This window comes from Silene latifolia, chromosome 7 (genome assembly GCF_048544455.1).
Source record: "Silene latifolia isolate original U9 population chromosome 7, ASM4854445v1, whole genome shotgun sequence".
Taxonomy (NCBI): domain Eukaryota; kingdom Viridiplantae; phylum Streptophyta; class Magnoliopsida; order Caryophyllales; family Caryophyllaceae; genus Silene; species Silene latifolia.
In genome coordinates this window covers 105,542,988-105,558,803 of record NC_133532.1, presented here as the reverse complement: position 1 = coordinate 105,558,803, position 15,816 = coordinate 105,542,988, and the positions used below count along the sequence as shown (strand labels likewise).

General features: G+C 37.8%; 1 protein-coding gene across 1 annotated transcript; it reads left to right on the top strand.

The window, feature by feature from the left end:
* The first annotated feature begins 11,504 nt into the window (after nucleotides 1-11,504).
* On the top strand, nucleotides 11,505-14,796 carry LOC141591210 (clathrin light chain 2-like). The gene is made up of 3 exons (XM_074411581.1): nucleotides 11,505-11,858; nucleotides 13,877-14,030; nucleotides 14,105-14,796. Exons 1-3 carry the CDS (start codon nucleotides 11,575-11,577, stop codon nucleotides 14,624-14,626), a joined length of 960 nt encoding a protein of 319 aa, XP_074267682.1. The 5' UTR covers nucleotides 11,505-11,574; the 3' UTR covers nucleotides 14,627-14,796.
* The last annotated feature ends 1,020 nt before the right edge of the window (nucleotides 14,797-15,816 follow it).

Sequence of the window (15,816 nt, the reverse complement as noted above, 5' to 3'; positions counted from 1 at the left end):
CGGGTGGGGTTGAGGTAGGCCGCAAGCAACATCACCTCATGCGAGTTTAACATACTCACATCCTTCCTCTCGTAAAGCAGACAAGTCAAGGCACGTGAAAGATCTTTAAGGTAACATGTTGAATATCATTAATCACCATGTTGCTGGAGATCGGGGCGGATTTGCCGGTAAAGCAAGGCATCAGACTACTAGCCCCACACTCATTCGGGATGTTCCGAAGAGCTCCCTTAGCAGGTTTGGCCAAGACAAGGTGGGTAGCAAACATATCCATGGTAAGGTAGAAGCTGGTATTCATGAGGCGGAACTCAACAGTCCGTTTCACCACATCATACTTAAACGAACTCATAAACTTAAGGGTCAAGAAAGCATAAGAGTGCATCCGGAGGCGATATAACCCAGTCATCCCCAAAGTCTCGAAGATATGTCTAACATCGGTCTCAATCCCCAAATCATTCAAGAGAGTTGTGTCTATACAACGGGTGGGTCTCATCTTTCGTTTCTGTAAGGCGATAAAATTATCCCTTTGTGTAAAGTCCACAAAGACAACCGACGGGTAATCGGGTACTGCTGGGACCGTAGGTCCTTTATTACCCTCACCTACCTCGGGCTCAGAAGCCCTCCCCCTCTTACTTTTTCGGGTTCCAACAGTCGGTCTAGGCATCTGTTTTCAACACATGTCTTAGATACATAAACAACATATACTTGAAAACATGTAAACATTCACATAAGGACATTCAAAACAATTACTAACTACGCACTTTCACCAAACAATCCAGAAATTATAAGTATAACTCTCAATTTTTATCCTCAGACGGTCTCTACAACTGTTAAAATTATAACAAGTATGACATCCATTTACATCACAACTACTAATTTTGAAAATCAAATCTTCAAAATAGCTTTACCAATAAACAAATTTCACAATAATATAAGACGAATTTCACTTTGGGGCACTTTTAAGACGAAGTTTTAAGGCAAAATTTTGAGTGAAAACCGTCAAAATCAACTCTAAACATGATATATACAACATACATTACCCAATTTTCCCCCCTTTATATACAAAAGACAACAAAAATTCAATTCAAAATCTCAAACCCTAGAAATTTCAACACATATTCTCCCCCAAATTGATTCGATTTTTGTATAGCTAACATCAATAATCAACAAATTGAAGCAATTAGATCATATTACAACAATTACAAGCAAGATTTTATGCATATAAACCAGATTTCTATCCACACACCAACTACTATACATGCTTTTAATCAATTAAAACATAAAAGGTGATGAATATCATTACCTTGAAGGGTTAGCAAGTAGGAAGAATGGATTAAGCAAAGAAAAGTACCAGATTCAAGCACCAAAATCACAAGAACAAGAGCAACTTTGAGAGAGATTAAGAATTTAGGGTTTTGTTTGAATGAAGAATAAGAAAGATAGAAGATGGAGCTACTCGATCGAGTAAGTAGGTTACTCAATCGAGTGGCCTCTATCCAATCGAGTTGGAGCTACTCGGTCGAATTGTCGCTGACAAGTCCAACTATTTCGATATAATAGCTTCCTAACTAGATCGAATGAGGTCTACTATATAGAGTAGATACCCTTACTCGGTCGGGCAAGAATGAGAACGAGGTCAAAAGTTACGGATCTAAGTAACGGTTCCTGCAAAACAACAACTCGTGTTGATTCAAAAATAAATTCGGAAATCGTCACGGATTATTATACTTATTCAGGACATATTACTACTACACAATTACAACGTATCAATCTAACAAACATATTACTTCATTCAACTCTTTTACTTCATTCTATAACAACCATTACGTAACCGAATGACTACACTTTCAGCTTTCTCATGCATACTTTCAACACTTTTCTTTTACTCCTAATCATGCACTCGTGACTTTCAACCATACAACTTCTAATCATGTTATTCTAAGCATACATCGAACATTAAGCCCTCACTTATCGTTCAAGCTTACCACCAATTTAACCATTGCAAACTTATTTTTACCAAGCTCCACATCCCAAAGAACCACAACCTTTTGTACCAACCCTAGACACGGGATTTAAAAGTACCTTACAGGCTCGAAGGAACGATTCCTAGGACACATCCTAGGTCATCGCGGAACAAACGACTCAAATTCAAGAAAAGAAAGTCCTAGACTCGACTCGACTATGATAAGAAAACAGATCCCGACTCATAATTTTCAAATCTGGTCTTGAGCTTTCTCTTGTTCAGTTGTCAACTTAGATGCTCGGCTCTCGTCCTTGATCCCTGTGATGGTTTGCCTCCATCCCGAGGTAGTCCTCTGAGGATCTACGCTAGTGATGGAGGTTGGTGAATCGAATTGTCTTTTATTAACTTCGTTAATGAGAGGAGTACATTCCAGAGCAAGACTCCCGACTTGAATTTCATTCTTCGGGTTTGGCAAGAATTCAAAGCAATCCACAAATATTTTCCCGATAAACACCCTTTTCAAGTGACATGGGCGGATAAGATGGGAATAATCGACATTGTCTTCAACAGAAACAAAGTTGGCGTAATCGCCAAATGGATTGGTGATGTTATTGGGTTTAACAGTTGGGATCGGGAGTGTTCCATTCTCAATCAAATCTTGGATTTCGTGCTTCAGTCGATAGCACCTTTCAGTATCATGGCCTTTCCCTTGATGAAAGGCACAATAGGCATTTGGTTTATACCATTTACCTTGTTGATCAGCGGGAGGGTCCGGAGTTGGACCAATAGGCTTCAGCTTTCCTTGGGCTATGAGCCTTTGGAGAGCGTATGTATAAGTGCATCCGATATTGGTGAATGCCCTTGGTGTTTGACGCTGCGGCTTCTTCGATTGCCCTTCTAAGAGATTGATGGCTTCATCAATATGGGTCGTTGCTGGGGCCTTGGCCTTAGACGATGAGGCCCCTTGGTACCCTTTCGGCCTTTCAGCCTCTGCCCTTATGACATCATCTTCTACCTTTATCCCGATTCTTATCAATTCTTTGAAAGAGCCAAAATTCTGGTATTTTAGAGCATTGCGGTAAATAGGTCGTAGATTCTTTACGAACTTATCTACCATTTCAACTTCATTAGGCTTCTTGGCTAATTTCACGCTTTCAGCGCGCCATCTTGCAAGGAATTCAGTAAAGCCTTCTTTGTCTTTCTGTGTCATCACCTCCAATGTTCTTATGTTGGTTTGAATCTCGACATTATCAGCATAGTGCTTGCAGAACTCCACCATAATATCTTAGAAAGTGGGGAAGTTCTTAAGGTCCAGATTGTAGAACCACGCCTTCGGGTGTTCATCCGAGAGATTGAGCGAAAATTTCGAGAGCATGTCGACGGTACTCCCTTCGATGCTAAGTACCCTTTATAGGCCTTAACGTGGTGGACTGAATCTTCGGTGCCCTTGAACTTTGGGATGTCAGTGAGTACCATGTTCGTGGGCAACTTATCCTGAACTGGGGCATAGGCCCTAGCATTTTCATAGTGTATGTTCTTCCCCTGGGAGAGTTTCAGACGGTCTTCAATGAATTTGAACCGTTTCTCCAGATCAGTCAGAGGTGGGGTAGATAGAGGGGAATCTTCACCCAGCTTAGATTCGATTGCATCCATTCGGGTCATCATGAGGTTCACAGCCTCGGTGAGCTTGTTGACAGCATCTTCCATTGCTTGACGTCGGGTTTTGGCGGCCTTTCTACAAGAAAACCCCGAACCGAGTCGATATTTAAAGTAAGAGCCCCTGCACACTTAAGGACACGACACCAACTTGACTCAAACAAAGACTCGACTTGAGACTGACTAACCAAAGGTTCGACTCACGGTTGGATTTAGACCTTGGTTCATTTTAGACTCGACAAAACGACATGACTCAAGCTGTCATAGCTCGATTCTAAACTGGACTCGGTGTGACTAAACCCGTGATTGGACTAACATAGCCCATAGGTTCGGGTGAAACGCCCTAAATGGCCTAGCTTGGGCGTTTCTGTGGACTATCCTAGACCAAATGGTCGACCAACATGACTCAAGGCCCAAGAGGTGAGCTTGGGTGACCCAACAAGGTCGTGTTCTAGACTCTTAGAACGAAACACACCCGGCCTAACACGGCCAAGACCCGGACACGACTTGACGCATTTCATGCTTGGTTGAGGTTCGAGAGGCATTTTGGATTGAATTTGAAAAAAACGAAGGATCGATTTGAAAATGAGGTTTGAAATGGGCAGCATGCCGGCTATAAAAGCTTATTTTAGCCGAAAATTCTAGTCCTATTTGGGCAGCATTCCGCGTTTTGAAAATCACGCTATTTGAAAGTAAGTTGTTCAAAAGTTCGGTTTTGAAATTGACATGGAAAATTTTGAAAAGACTCGGGAAAACACCTTGCACATTGTCATTCTCATGTTATAAGGATGTATGCTCTTAGACATCTCTAAGTCTTGGCAAGTCTTCTACAAGAAGGTCTATGCCCTCCATCCTTTTGCGGTCTTATAGAGCAAGGGCCTTTAGGTAGAGTACCTAGAAGAGCATCCCCACCATCAAGAATCACGCGAGGCGGAGCGGAAGCAAGCAATGTGCGAGTTCCTGGCATAGTGGGACGTCGCCCCCCACGCATCACAAAGAAACGCTGGGACGGCCCGGGAAAATCCTTAAGGGTTTATGCATGAATCGTAGCACTATGAGTAATGTTTTACTTTCCAATACTTTCTTTTCAAGTTTCACCTCGGAGGAAAAGACCCTAGAAACAAAGTGTAACTAGTCCTCTTTTCCCCAGCGGAGTCGCCAAACTGTGGACAAGGCCCTCGGGAACTGCGTCCTCGGGATCCACACTAGGCATAATCGACTCGAGGTTCCTTCGAATTGAATTAAGACAAATTAGAGTCGCCACCAAGTTTTTTGGGAACTTGGAACCGTTCAAGTCAACTTTACACCTTTCATCGAAAAGCATAAAGCCAGTCGACTACGAGTGATTAAAGATAAAGACTTGTACCCTATATCACTCGATTTGAATGACTCTCGTAATCCAATGGTATTTAGACGGATCCACAAACCATAGATCTTGAGTAAGGGGTGAGGGTACGTGTTAGGAAGCCCATAAGGACACCTAACCCCGCCCGTCGATAACGGCCTCTACTAAGTCAAGTATCGGATTTCAAACAAGGTCATAGCTACTACGATATATGATATGCAAACATCGTTTTCAAAATCCTAACATGTAAAGTTTCTATGTAGATTTAGATGCAACTAAACTAACTTTGTCAAAGTTGTAATTTAGCATGTGGGTTGATTGATCTAACAACATATAAACGAAACAAACAAGGCTTGATGGGAATGGGGGAGCCATTGGGATCTATCCTATTACAACCCAGGCATTTCATGCCGACACAACGATAAATTAAAGATACAACTCGATCTAAATACAATTGCTATATACGACACCATACACGACACACGGCCATTCGGCCTAGGAAAACGTGCACAAAGGGGTGGCCCACGGCTTACATGACTCACGGCCTTGGGTCACTCCTCGTAATGTGTGCTTTCACTTAATCTTATCGAATTAGACATTGGGTCACACACCAAAGCATGCATTAGCATAAATCGAGCCATGTTGCTTTAAACAACATGCGATTTACTACGCTCTTACTTGCATCGGGGCGCAACCATCTAACCAAACAGGACTAAGGTTTTTAGAAGAGGTTTTGACTCGATAAAAGGTAAAACTAATTACAAACAAACTACCAAACATGACTCGATAAACAAAGTAATTACAAGATACGAAATAACGAGATAAAGATAAGAAAATAACGAGAAAAGGACCACAAGGACACGGCCAAACACGGCCTACACGTTCTAGCCTACCCTAATTCTTAGGTTATATTCATTAGGTTAGATAGATGATTGCGAAACGGGATAGGAAACAAGTTAGAAAACGAGTTAGAAACAACGTTGATCGATTGGAAGGATGTCGCGCAAAGGTGTATTCTACACGGCCTAAGGGGTCAAATTAGGTCAAGTTCGCTAATTAAATTAACTCATCGAGTGTTAATAAGAAGGTGCTAATCACGCACTCTTATGCTAGCGAGAAATTATGTGAAAGAGAGAGATGTATTCAATTAAGTTATAGAATTGTTAATCGGTTTTAAAAGCTATGTCGATGTACCCTAAAGTGTCTAATTAGGTTATTAAACTGATCTAATGTCATCTAAACGAGTTATATGTTAACAATCAGAGGTCATACTAACATGTAAATGGTCCAGGGGTGGGTCGAATTACACGAAACAAAAGAGGGGTCAAAAGCGAAGAGCGAAGTTAGAATTCGTTTTATTAATGCCCTACCTTGAACACGAGGATATGTAAATGAGACGGGGGTGTACGACTGACTGATGTAGCGGTTTATTTCCCATCTCAAGTCAACGCGGGTGTTCATGGTGGTACTTTAACTCATACTCGGACTAAACTAGTTTCATAGTTAATAAGAACAATCGGTAAACAAAAACGATAAACAAAAAAACGAACTATAAAAAACAAACATAAAAAAACGAAATAAAAGGGAGAAAGAGGAGGATTTGATGCACCCTCAACCTACATGTGTCGTTGACACCGTCTTGGGTCGTAATCGATCGTAGATTTTATCTCGAGAGGCCGTCGTCGACGAAGAAACAAAGCAAACAACATGTTTTTTGCAAATCAGGACAGCGACTTTCAAACAGCGATTTCTCTCTCGTTTCACGGTGAAAATTCGATTTAAAAGATGTTTTGAAAACTAGAAAGAGAGGAGAACAGAGATCTTAAAACAATTCCTGCTCGTTTTGAATTATTAGGCACGAAAAACGAGCACAAACAGAACTGGACAGACAGGGAAAAGCCGCGAAAACAGAGTGTATAACACTCTGTTTTTCGAGGGAATTCGTGTACTCTCAAGGGCAATTTGGCTCGTAAATCTTTGTCTAATGTGTAGATGGATGTTGTATGGTTAATTTGGAACAAGAAACTCGAGTTTTGATGGAGGTTTGAAGGGAGAACGAAAGGTTTCAAAGAGGACACACAAACTGATTCTCAGTTTGTAAGTCGGTTTTGTGGAGGGTTTTTGAGAGGCAATTAGGGTTTTTTTCTGGAGTTTAAAGCTTGTAAGTGACGGTAGGATGTGTGGAGAACTTAGAGAAATGAATGTATGGTGAAGGGGGGGGGGGGATATTTATAAGGAGTTAAGGTAGGGTAAAAGGGGGGAGAGGCAGACGGGATCGGTTTGCACATAGTTGCTGTCCAGCAGCTTTTGTGAGAGTTTGAGAGGCTTTGTGACGGGTTTTCTTGGTGGTTAAGCTAAGGTAATATGGGTAGGATACTAGGGTATGGGTTAGGGTTAATGGGCACGGGTTTTGGTGGTATTTGGAGCGGGTTTTGGGCTCGGGATTTAGCACGCAAAACAGGGGGGCTGCTCGTGTTTTATGCGGGCTGTTGGGGGGTGTTTGGGACGGGATTTGGGCCGTGGTTAAGGGGGTTCGAACTGGGGTTGGATGGGTAGAGGCTTAGGTTGGTTAGTGTACTCGAGATTCGTGCCAACTCGTAAAGAAAACGGGCTCAAAAACCGAGCTATAATCGAGCTCCAAAACACGTGTTTAAAACGAGTTTTTTTCGATTTTTAAATCGATTTTTCAAATCGATTAACACATCAAAATAAATGATTTTTCAAATCAAAAACACTCATAAAATGACTTTTCAAATCAATTATTTATTTTATTTTCAATAAAATAAACTTGGGAAAATAAATTCAAAATAAAATAAATTTGAATTCACCTGAAAAAGCTTTAATTTAAATATCATTTAAATTAATAAAATACTCCGTCGACAACGCTCATTCTACATCGTAAAACGAACCCAAATAATGACAATGACAACTAATAAATACATGTGTCCTATCATCATCGGGTGTTTGTCGGGTTCTCTATAAATTCCAATATCGACGGATACGGGTATCTACAGAGTGACACCTACTCGATCGAGCTCCCAAGCTACTCGATCGAGTAGCCTAAGCTAGATCGAGCTACACACAAGCCAAAGCTCTCATCGTCCCCAGGCATCACTCGTAAGGCTTCTGAAGGTCAAGACATATCTCTAAGGTCGGTCAACGGGTCCCTAAAAGGACCGGTATTACATCTATTCTTAGGGTTGGGTGAATCTCTTAGATAAATACAGTCCTATGTATTTATCTGATATCATTCAGTTCTATGCCACAGTCAAAGTCGATGTTGCATCTAGAACCCTTTCGGCCTACATTAACCAAAAACTATTTGCCCTAACAATTGAACAACTTGCTGCTCACCTTAATGTGTGTGATGCCGGGCTTACCACTTACCCAAAATGTGACTGGGGTGAGATTGATGAGGTTACCTCTACTAAAGTCATGAAGGTTCTTCGACCTCATGATGATAATGACCCAACCAACATCTATGCCCTTTAATTGACCGCACCAACTAGGTTCATCTTTAACCTAGTTTTTTGCAACCTTGTCCCAAGCAACAACAGTGGAGGGAGATGCTCTCTCCTTCACATGCTCCTTATTCACCACATCATCAAACAAAAAACCAATTAACCTTCCCCATCTTATGTTTCACCGCATTCACGAGATGTCCACTGAATTCCAAAACGGCAACTTTGACAAAAATGTCGTGATATGTACCTTATGGCATCTATTATCTTTATGAATGAAGGCTTGATTATGAACGGAATTCCCGCCATTGAAAAATTGAGTATGAAATGACTCCGGGATTACTTCTCGGATGAATACGGAGATTAGGAATGGAAAATTGATGAGGAAAAATCAAGGTGCAGCTGATGCTACATTTGGGTCGACTATTTAACAGGGGGTGGTTGTTGCTAAGTTGGATCAACTTGTTGGGCTTGTTAATCACTTGATCAAAGAAAATGCCAAGCTAAGGGATGAAGTGGCTGATCTCCGTACAATGAATGAGGATATTTTTGAACGTCTTGATGACAAGATGCCAGAAACCGTGGCTTAAGCACTTGCCTCCCTAATCCTTTTATACCTTATCCTAATTGGCTCTATGTTTCTTAAAACCCTTGTGCAACTTTTGGCTGTTTTTTATTTTGCTTGAACAATATTTGTATGTGGTTTGAATCGTGTAGCTAGTTTGAACATGTTTTATCCCTCCTTGATGATGTCAAGAGGGAGAAGTAGTTCTAAAACGTGCTTATGTGTGATATCTTAACTCTTAAACTAACGTTCACCGTAATTATGTCATAACTTCCATGATTAGATGATCTACTTCGCTAAGCATGTTGACCCTTTTCAAATACCTTGATCATGTTTGTGAATAATGTATATGTCGAAATGACCAAAGACCGACTAACCATGGGCTAAGGGGGAATATCACACAGGTTTGGACTTGTCATCATCAAAGGAGGAATTTGTTAGAACTCATTTGGTTGATGCCAAGTCCCTTTGTTATTTGATTATTTGTTTTAGTTACAAATGTTTAGTGATTGAAGCAATCAAATGGACTCTTAATGATGGTTTAACATGATCAAGATGAAGCCAACAAGAAGTCAAGACAATGATATTAACCTAGGCCTTAGTCAAAAATTGTAAGAGTAAGTGTAACACTCTTATTTACGTCAAGTGGCTGCAAAACCATGCAACAGTGCACTGCATTGTGGTTTATGATACTACCGTATGGAGGAACGTTTTATGCGAAAAGTTTAAATGTTAAAAACTTTACGAATTTCTTATTCTCAAAACTTTAACATTTGAAACTTCAAAGTTTGAAAATAAATCTGAAATTTTTAGTCACAAATTCACATTGATTAAACCTCTAGATTTGTGCATTTACCTTTTACTAAAATGGTAAGTTGAACTTGTCAAAGTTTTAAAGCTAGAAAAGTTTTTTGCCAATTTGGTAAAGTGTCACATGTTGAGTGTTTTGGGATAAGTTTTCTGATTTTTATCAAAGACTTGAGCCCCAAGCCTAAAGTCTAACACTTACCATCATTCAAAGGCTACTAATTTTATATTGGATTTAATTAACCTAAGTTGTACTTCTTAGTAATCAAATCCATTATATATAGAGTGTCTTAGCTTAATTTATTTCTTAAGACTTTCCAAAGCGTTTATTATAAAACGTTGCAAATCATTTGTGCATTTAAAGCTTTGTTCTTCAAGTATTTGTAAAACGTTTTTCATATTTTAAAAGTCTTCATTTGTTTTCGAAAAGCTGTAAACCTCCAAGTATCAGTTCGCTGTACTGTGACATAATGAGTTTGTTCCATGATTCTCGTGTTTAAGTCTTAATTGTTATTTCCATGTTCATTAAGTGAACTTTTGAGATTCAAAGATTTTGTACACCTATCAGATAAAACACATAAACTCTTGAAACGGAGTAGCTTTAAGTTTGAGTGCAATCGGAGTAGATTGGCGAGTTATTTTCATTGTAAGGGTTTAGTAGTTTGAGTAAATTTCTAAACAAGCAATAAAATAACGGTTGGACGTAGGCCTCGGAGTAGAGGCTGAACCAATTTTTAAATGCCGTTTGTTTGTTTTTAATTACTTTTACGTTCTTCCACTTTGCCTCTAACTAAGTTCTGTGTCACAGTCAGCTATATTGTGACATAAAACGGTTGTACCATCTTGTGAACTTACATTCAATTAAGCTTTTCAAGGTTTGTACTTTAAGGTTCTTTACTTAAAAAAGGGTACACCTAATTCACCCCCTCCCCCTCTTAGGTGTTTATCGTTTTTAACTCTTCAGGATCTTATTATTTTAGCAAAAATATGAAGTATGAACATGATAAATAATTAGTGAAAGGTAATGAAAGATTAAAAAAATCGGAAGTTTAGACCAAAAAAATTCAATGGGTCAAAGAAAAAAAATGTGTGGAGATGATAAGTGGTCGGAGACTTGCAACTTTACAAGGCAATATTAACAAGAATATTTTTTTGAGAAAAAAGAAAGCCGACCTCAGGTTACATAGTTATCGTTCAAACCACATTATAGCTTTGTGCATCACGAAACATTATACAATAAACACAAAAAGGAGGACTAAAACCATTGAGGATGAGCACGAAACTCATGATCACCTAGAGGAAAACCATGTACCATTAAAATTCTTTCGCTCAATACTCCACACCCTCGAACGATAAATCGTTTTCACTCTTTAGATAAGTGTTTCATAAGTGGAGTTATTTTCGATATTAATATTTTAATATAAAGTCCACAATGTTATTATTAATTAAGAATATACTATGAATCATGATAAATAAATTAATAATACTTCTACACTAAATTTTGAAATATAAAAAAAACATTATATATTTTAACGATAAAAAACAACTAACATTAGTTTTATATTAATCAGAAAATAACTGCATTTATGAGAGAGAGAGTGTGTGTGTGTGAGGGTTTGTGTGTCAAAAGAAATGACATGTCCATAATTAACATCCACAAACTGCGCATATTTCCCCTTATACAAATCTTAAAAATCACCTCATGCTCACAAATAAAAACAAAAATATATATAACAGAGAAATTTTAAGATCTAAGATTCACATAAATAACTAAATAAGAATGTCAATGGTCGATGACACAATGTCCACTAATGCCATCGGCGACGATTATGGTGGCTACGATCCCAATTACCCCCCCTCTGAAGGCTCTTACGGTTTTACGGACCAAAACTACGCGCCACCATCAATGTTTGAAGTTAATATGTTGAATAACGTCGACAATGAGGAACAACGTCAAGTGTTGGACGAAGAGATATTTGCTTCTGGTGAAGGTGACGATGTTATTCTCCCTCCTCCGTCTCAGATGGGTCCAAAAGAGGGCGCTGCCTACCGCGAGTGGCGTCGGTATGTTTGTTATTCACTCTGTTGTTTATAATTTAGGGGGCTGATTCATATTTGCAAGGAAATATTTAATGCATACCCCCCTTAACTATTTATTAAATTTAACTAGTTTTTAATCCCGTAAAAATGACGAAACTATTTTTAGGTTTTGTGTAAGATACTTATAGAAATCTAAAATAAATGTAATGTGAATAAAAGATAAAATTAGAAATAAAATTAAAGTAATCAAACAACAAACTCATTTCTTATAAAACTGAAAGGAGCGTTCAGAAAAATTAAGCGAATTAACGTGAATAGGAACTCCCAAATGTTTTGTGTCATCCCTCTATTGCTTTATATTACTTTATTTTAGGTACATTATAAAGATCTTAAGCTAAGTTTATCTGGGGAATGAAATCGGGTCTGAATCTCAGATTTGTTGGGTCTTAAGTTAAGACTTGCAATAAAGTAGATAAAATTTTATTGGGTCTTAACTTGGAGTCTTGGAAATCCAAGGCTCAAGGCTCAGGAATAATATTTTGTGAGGCGAAAAGTGAGTCCTATATATTATAGTGGATAAAGTGGAGAAGTATGGTAGAATATTTCACGAGTTTCAATTCTCAAGGGATAAAGTTGGAAAATATAAAAGTATGAAGTGAGTCTTAAAAATAGAACATCAAACCTTAAAACTTATTTTGGGGTTTGTAGATAAACATAGCCTTAATGTTAGATAATATAATTATTAATATTAACTTTGATTGATCATTAAGATGAAAGTAGATGAAAATGTGAAATAACCAAACTATGAAGCATATAGGGGAGGGTAATTTATTGTCGTATGTTAAACTTAAAATTGATTTCATATTAATAACAATAAATTTATAAATTAGATGAAATATTAGATTTTGTTTGCCATGTGGAATAAAATTTGGAAAATGAAATAGCGCCACCGGGTGATACCGAGTTTGAGTACCACCCGGGGCATAATAGTAAATTTCTTAACTTTTAAAATTTTATATGATGAACTATTAAAAGGGTGTTTTAGGAATTTAATGCCTTCTTCATTGTCGTATGTTAAACTTAAAATTGCTTCGATCTCAATAATAAACACAAGATTCATTAAACATACTTCAACTTAATATCATTTGCTACGAAATACGGAGTTACTAATTTTGACTATTTAGTTTGCTAATTTCGCAATGATGGCAATATGTTTAGAACATTAAAGAGATTCAATTCATCCTGGTTTTGCATCTAAAATTAAAAAGAAGCTGCCTAAAAAATAATGTAGTCAATCTATAAAGAAATGTGACATAACTGAAGAACTACAGATGATGCTAATGAGGTTTTACGAAATATTTCTGCAAGTAAATTACGAAGTACACGATAGTTTATGGAAATGAAAGTATGTTAGTTGTAGATAAATAACTTAAATTAGTTCAGTTTTCAATTGATTAGATTGATAGGTTTTCGATTGATAATCGGGATTTCGCTGACAATAAGTCAATAATCGATGCACTCTTTCCTTGACCATCAATTCTATCTTCAGTCTATTCAACAGTTGTAATGCTAAATTATGTATATGCCCTTCCGACTTTGCCGCCAAACAAAGCGTGAAATTTGTTAATACATTTTTTAATTATTTAATTAGGGTGGCACTCAGACTGGGCGCCACCGGGTAACGCCATATCAATGATATCATTGTCCATAAAATTTAATGTTTTAGTTAGACTTTTAACTATATTGTATAGATAGGCGTGAAAAAATTTAGCAAAATGATTTACTATATCATTTTGTCTTTTTACCGTCTATGATGCATGATAATCGGCAGAAGCATTTGACACATTCAAGTAATGTTATCCGACGACAGTGGGAACTATTTCACGTTTTAACTGAGATAGTAATATAATTCTCAATCAACTAAATGCATCATCGTAACTAACAATTATCGTCATTACCATTGTCTCTTAAGGCTGCTCAAAACAACCAAATGCATTTCTAGACTGTGACTGTCAGTAATATTTCTAAGAAAACTTATACAGCCAAAATGCAATTCATCTGGAGGCAAAAGAGAAACTTGAGAAAGAAATGCGAAATCAAATAATCAATGAAGCTGATGAGTACAAACGATCATTCTACGAGAAACGAAAGCTCAACCGTGAATCTACAGAGGCACAAAACAGAGAGAGGGAAAAGGTATACTTTCTCAGTTATGCTAACAGTCTAGAGCTTGTAAAAATCTCTCAATGCATTGCCCTCTTTGTTTGTAGCTTTACTGGACAAATCAAGAGAAGTTCTACAGAGAGGCTCATAAACACTATTGGAAAGCAATTTCCGAAATTATCCCTCGTGAAGTGCCAAACCTTGAAAAGAGAGGAAAGAAAGATATTGATAAGAGGAAGCCCGGAATTGTAGTTATTCAGGGCCCAAAACCCGGAAAACCGACTGATATGTCCAGGATGCGTCACATTGTTCTGAAATTGAAGCAGAACCCGCCACCCCATATGATGCCTCCGCCTCCTACTCCGTCCAAAGACGGAAAAAGTAAAAAGGAAGACAATTCTGCAGTTAAAGATAAAGATGGGAAAGATACTGATATAGATAGGAAAAAAGGTGATGCTACTATAGCCTCTGAGAAGAAAGATGCCGGAAACAGGCCTTCTTCACCTTCTAAGGATGCTCAAAGGGTAGCTGAGAAAGCTGATGGAGAGCCAAAACCCAAGGCTCTTGCTTCTGCACCTTCAGGTGAAGTTGAACCAGCAAAAGAAACCGAGACAACCCCTTCTACTTGATCGGCAAGGCAACATCTTCTACATGATCTACCTGATATGATACTATCTCATGATAATATTATTGTCACACCTACAAATATTTCTTAATTAAAGTTAATCAATTTAGATTAGTGACAAATAAAACATCCTGGTTATTAATGTTATTTGTGGAGATAATGTGTAGGGTTTTAATTTGATTGAATGTGGTTTGACAGTTGACACTATTAACATGAGACAGTCTCTCATAAGACTAATTGAATTGCTTTGTATTCTATCAATAGATGGCTAAATTTCATTGTTCATCCAACCAAATTTTGGGACAACTAATGTCATGCCTACAATTTTTTTTGGGAGTGACTTTTGGTTCGTTTAGTATGGAGATTAATGGCAAGTACTTCAGTAACTCTGGGTGTTTGGTTTTTGCCGGTAATTGCTATAACTATCAGTAATTCAGTGTATTAGGAGAATAACTGTAACTAACTAAGAACATTATTTTTCTTCTTTTTTAATATTTCTGGAGTATCTTCAATTACTATTATGTGAAATTATACTCTCTAAGTTACTAATTCGAAAAAAGAATTCAGACCGACTAGTTAGAAAACTCGGACAAATAATGAAAAACAAAGACATATTAACATGTTTTATATCACTGTACTTGAATTTAGAGTACAAAAACAAGTAAACAGAATGAACATAAATAGAAAAAGTATCAACATTTGTTTGTGAAACTAATCTCCATGGCACAAGGTGTGTTATCTGCAAAACAAGCGAAGAAAATGACTACTAGAAGCATATAGAGGAGGGTAATTCCTTTTGTAGAAATCTGAAACCAACTTCTGCTTCAGATGTGAGACCAACCATAATTCTTGTGTATTCTTCATATTAATATAGGATCAATGAGGGGTTCTCATGTGTAAACACGTCTCATATAAGCTTTGTGATTAACAAGCTAGTGTAGAAAGTTCTTACCCCCAGCTCAGAAGTTGTCAGATCTTGTAGTCACTGATGTATGTTCTTTTTTGCTGAAAATATCATATGTCAAAGCCTGAAGCATGGATGCATGGTTTGGACGGCCGATCTTCAAAATTGAAACCAAACGGTCCATACTAGAATAAAGTTTGTTCAAAAACTAGCTTGCAAGAATGCCTTATATTTGTGTTTACTTTAAAAGTAGGTAGTGTTTCTTAAAACTCGAACGTGTTATCTAGAGG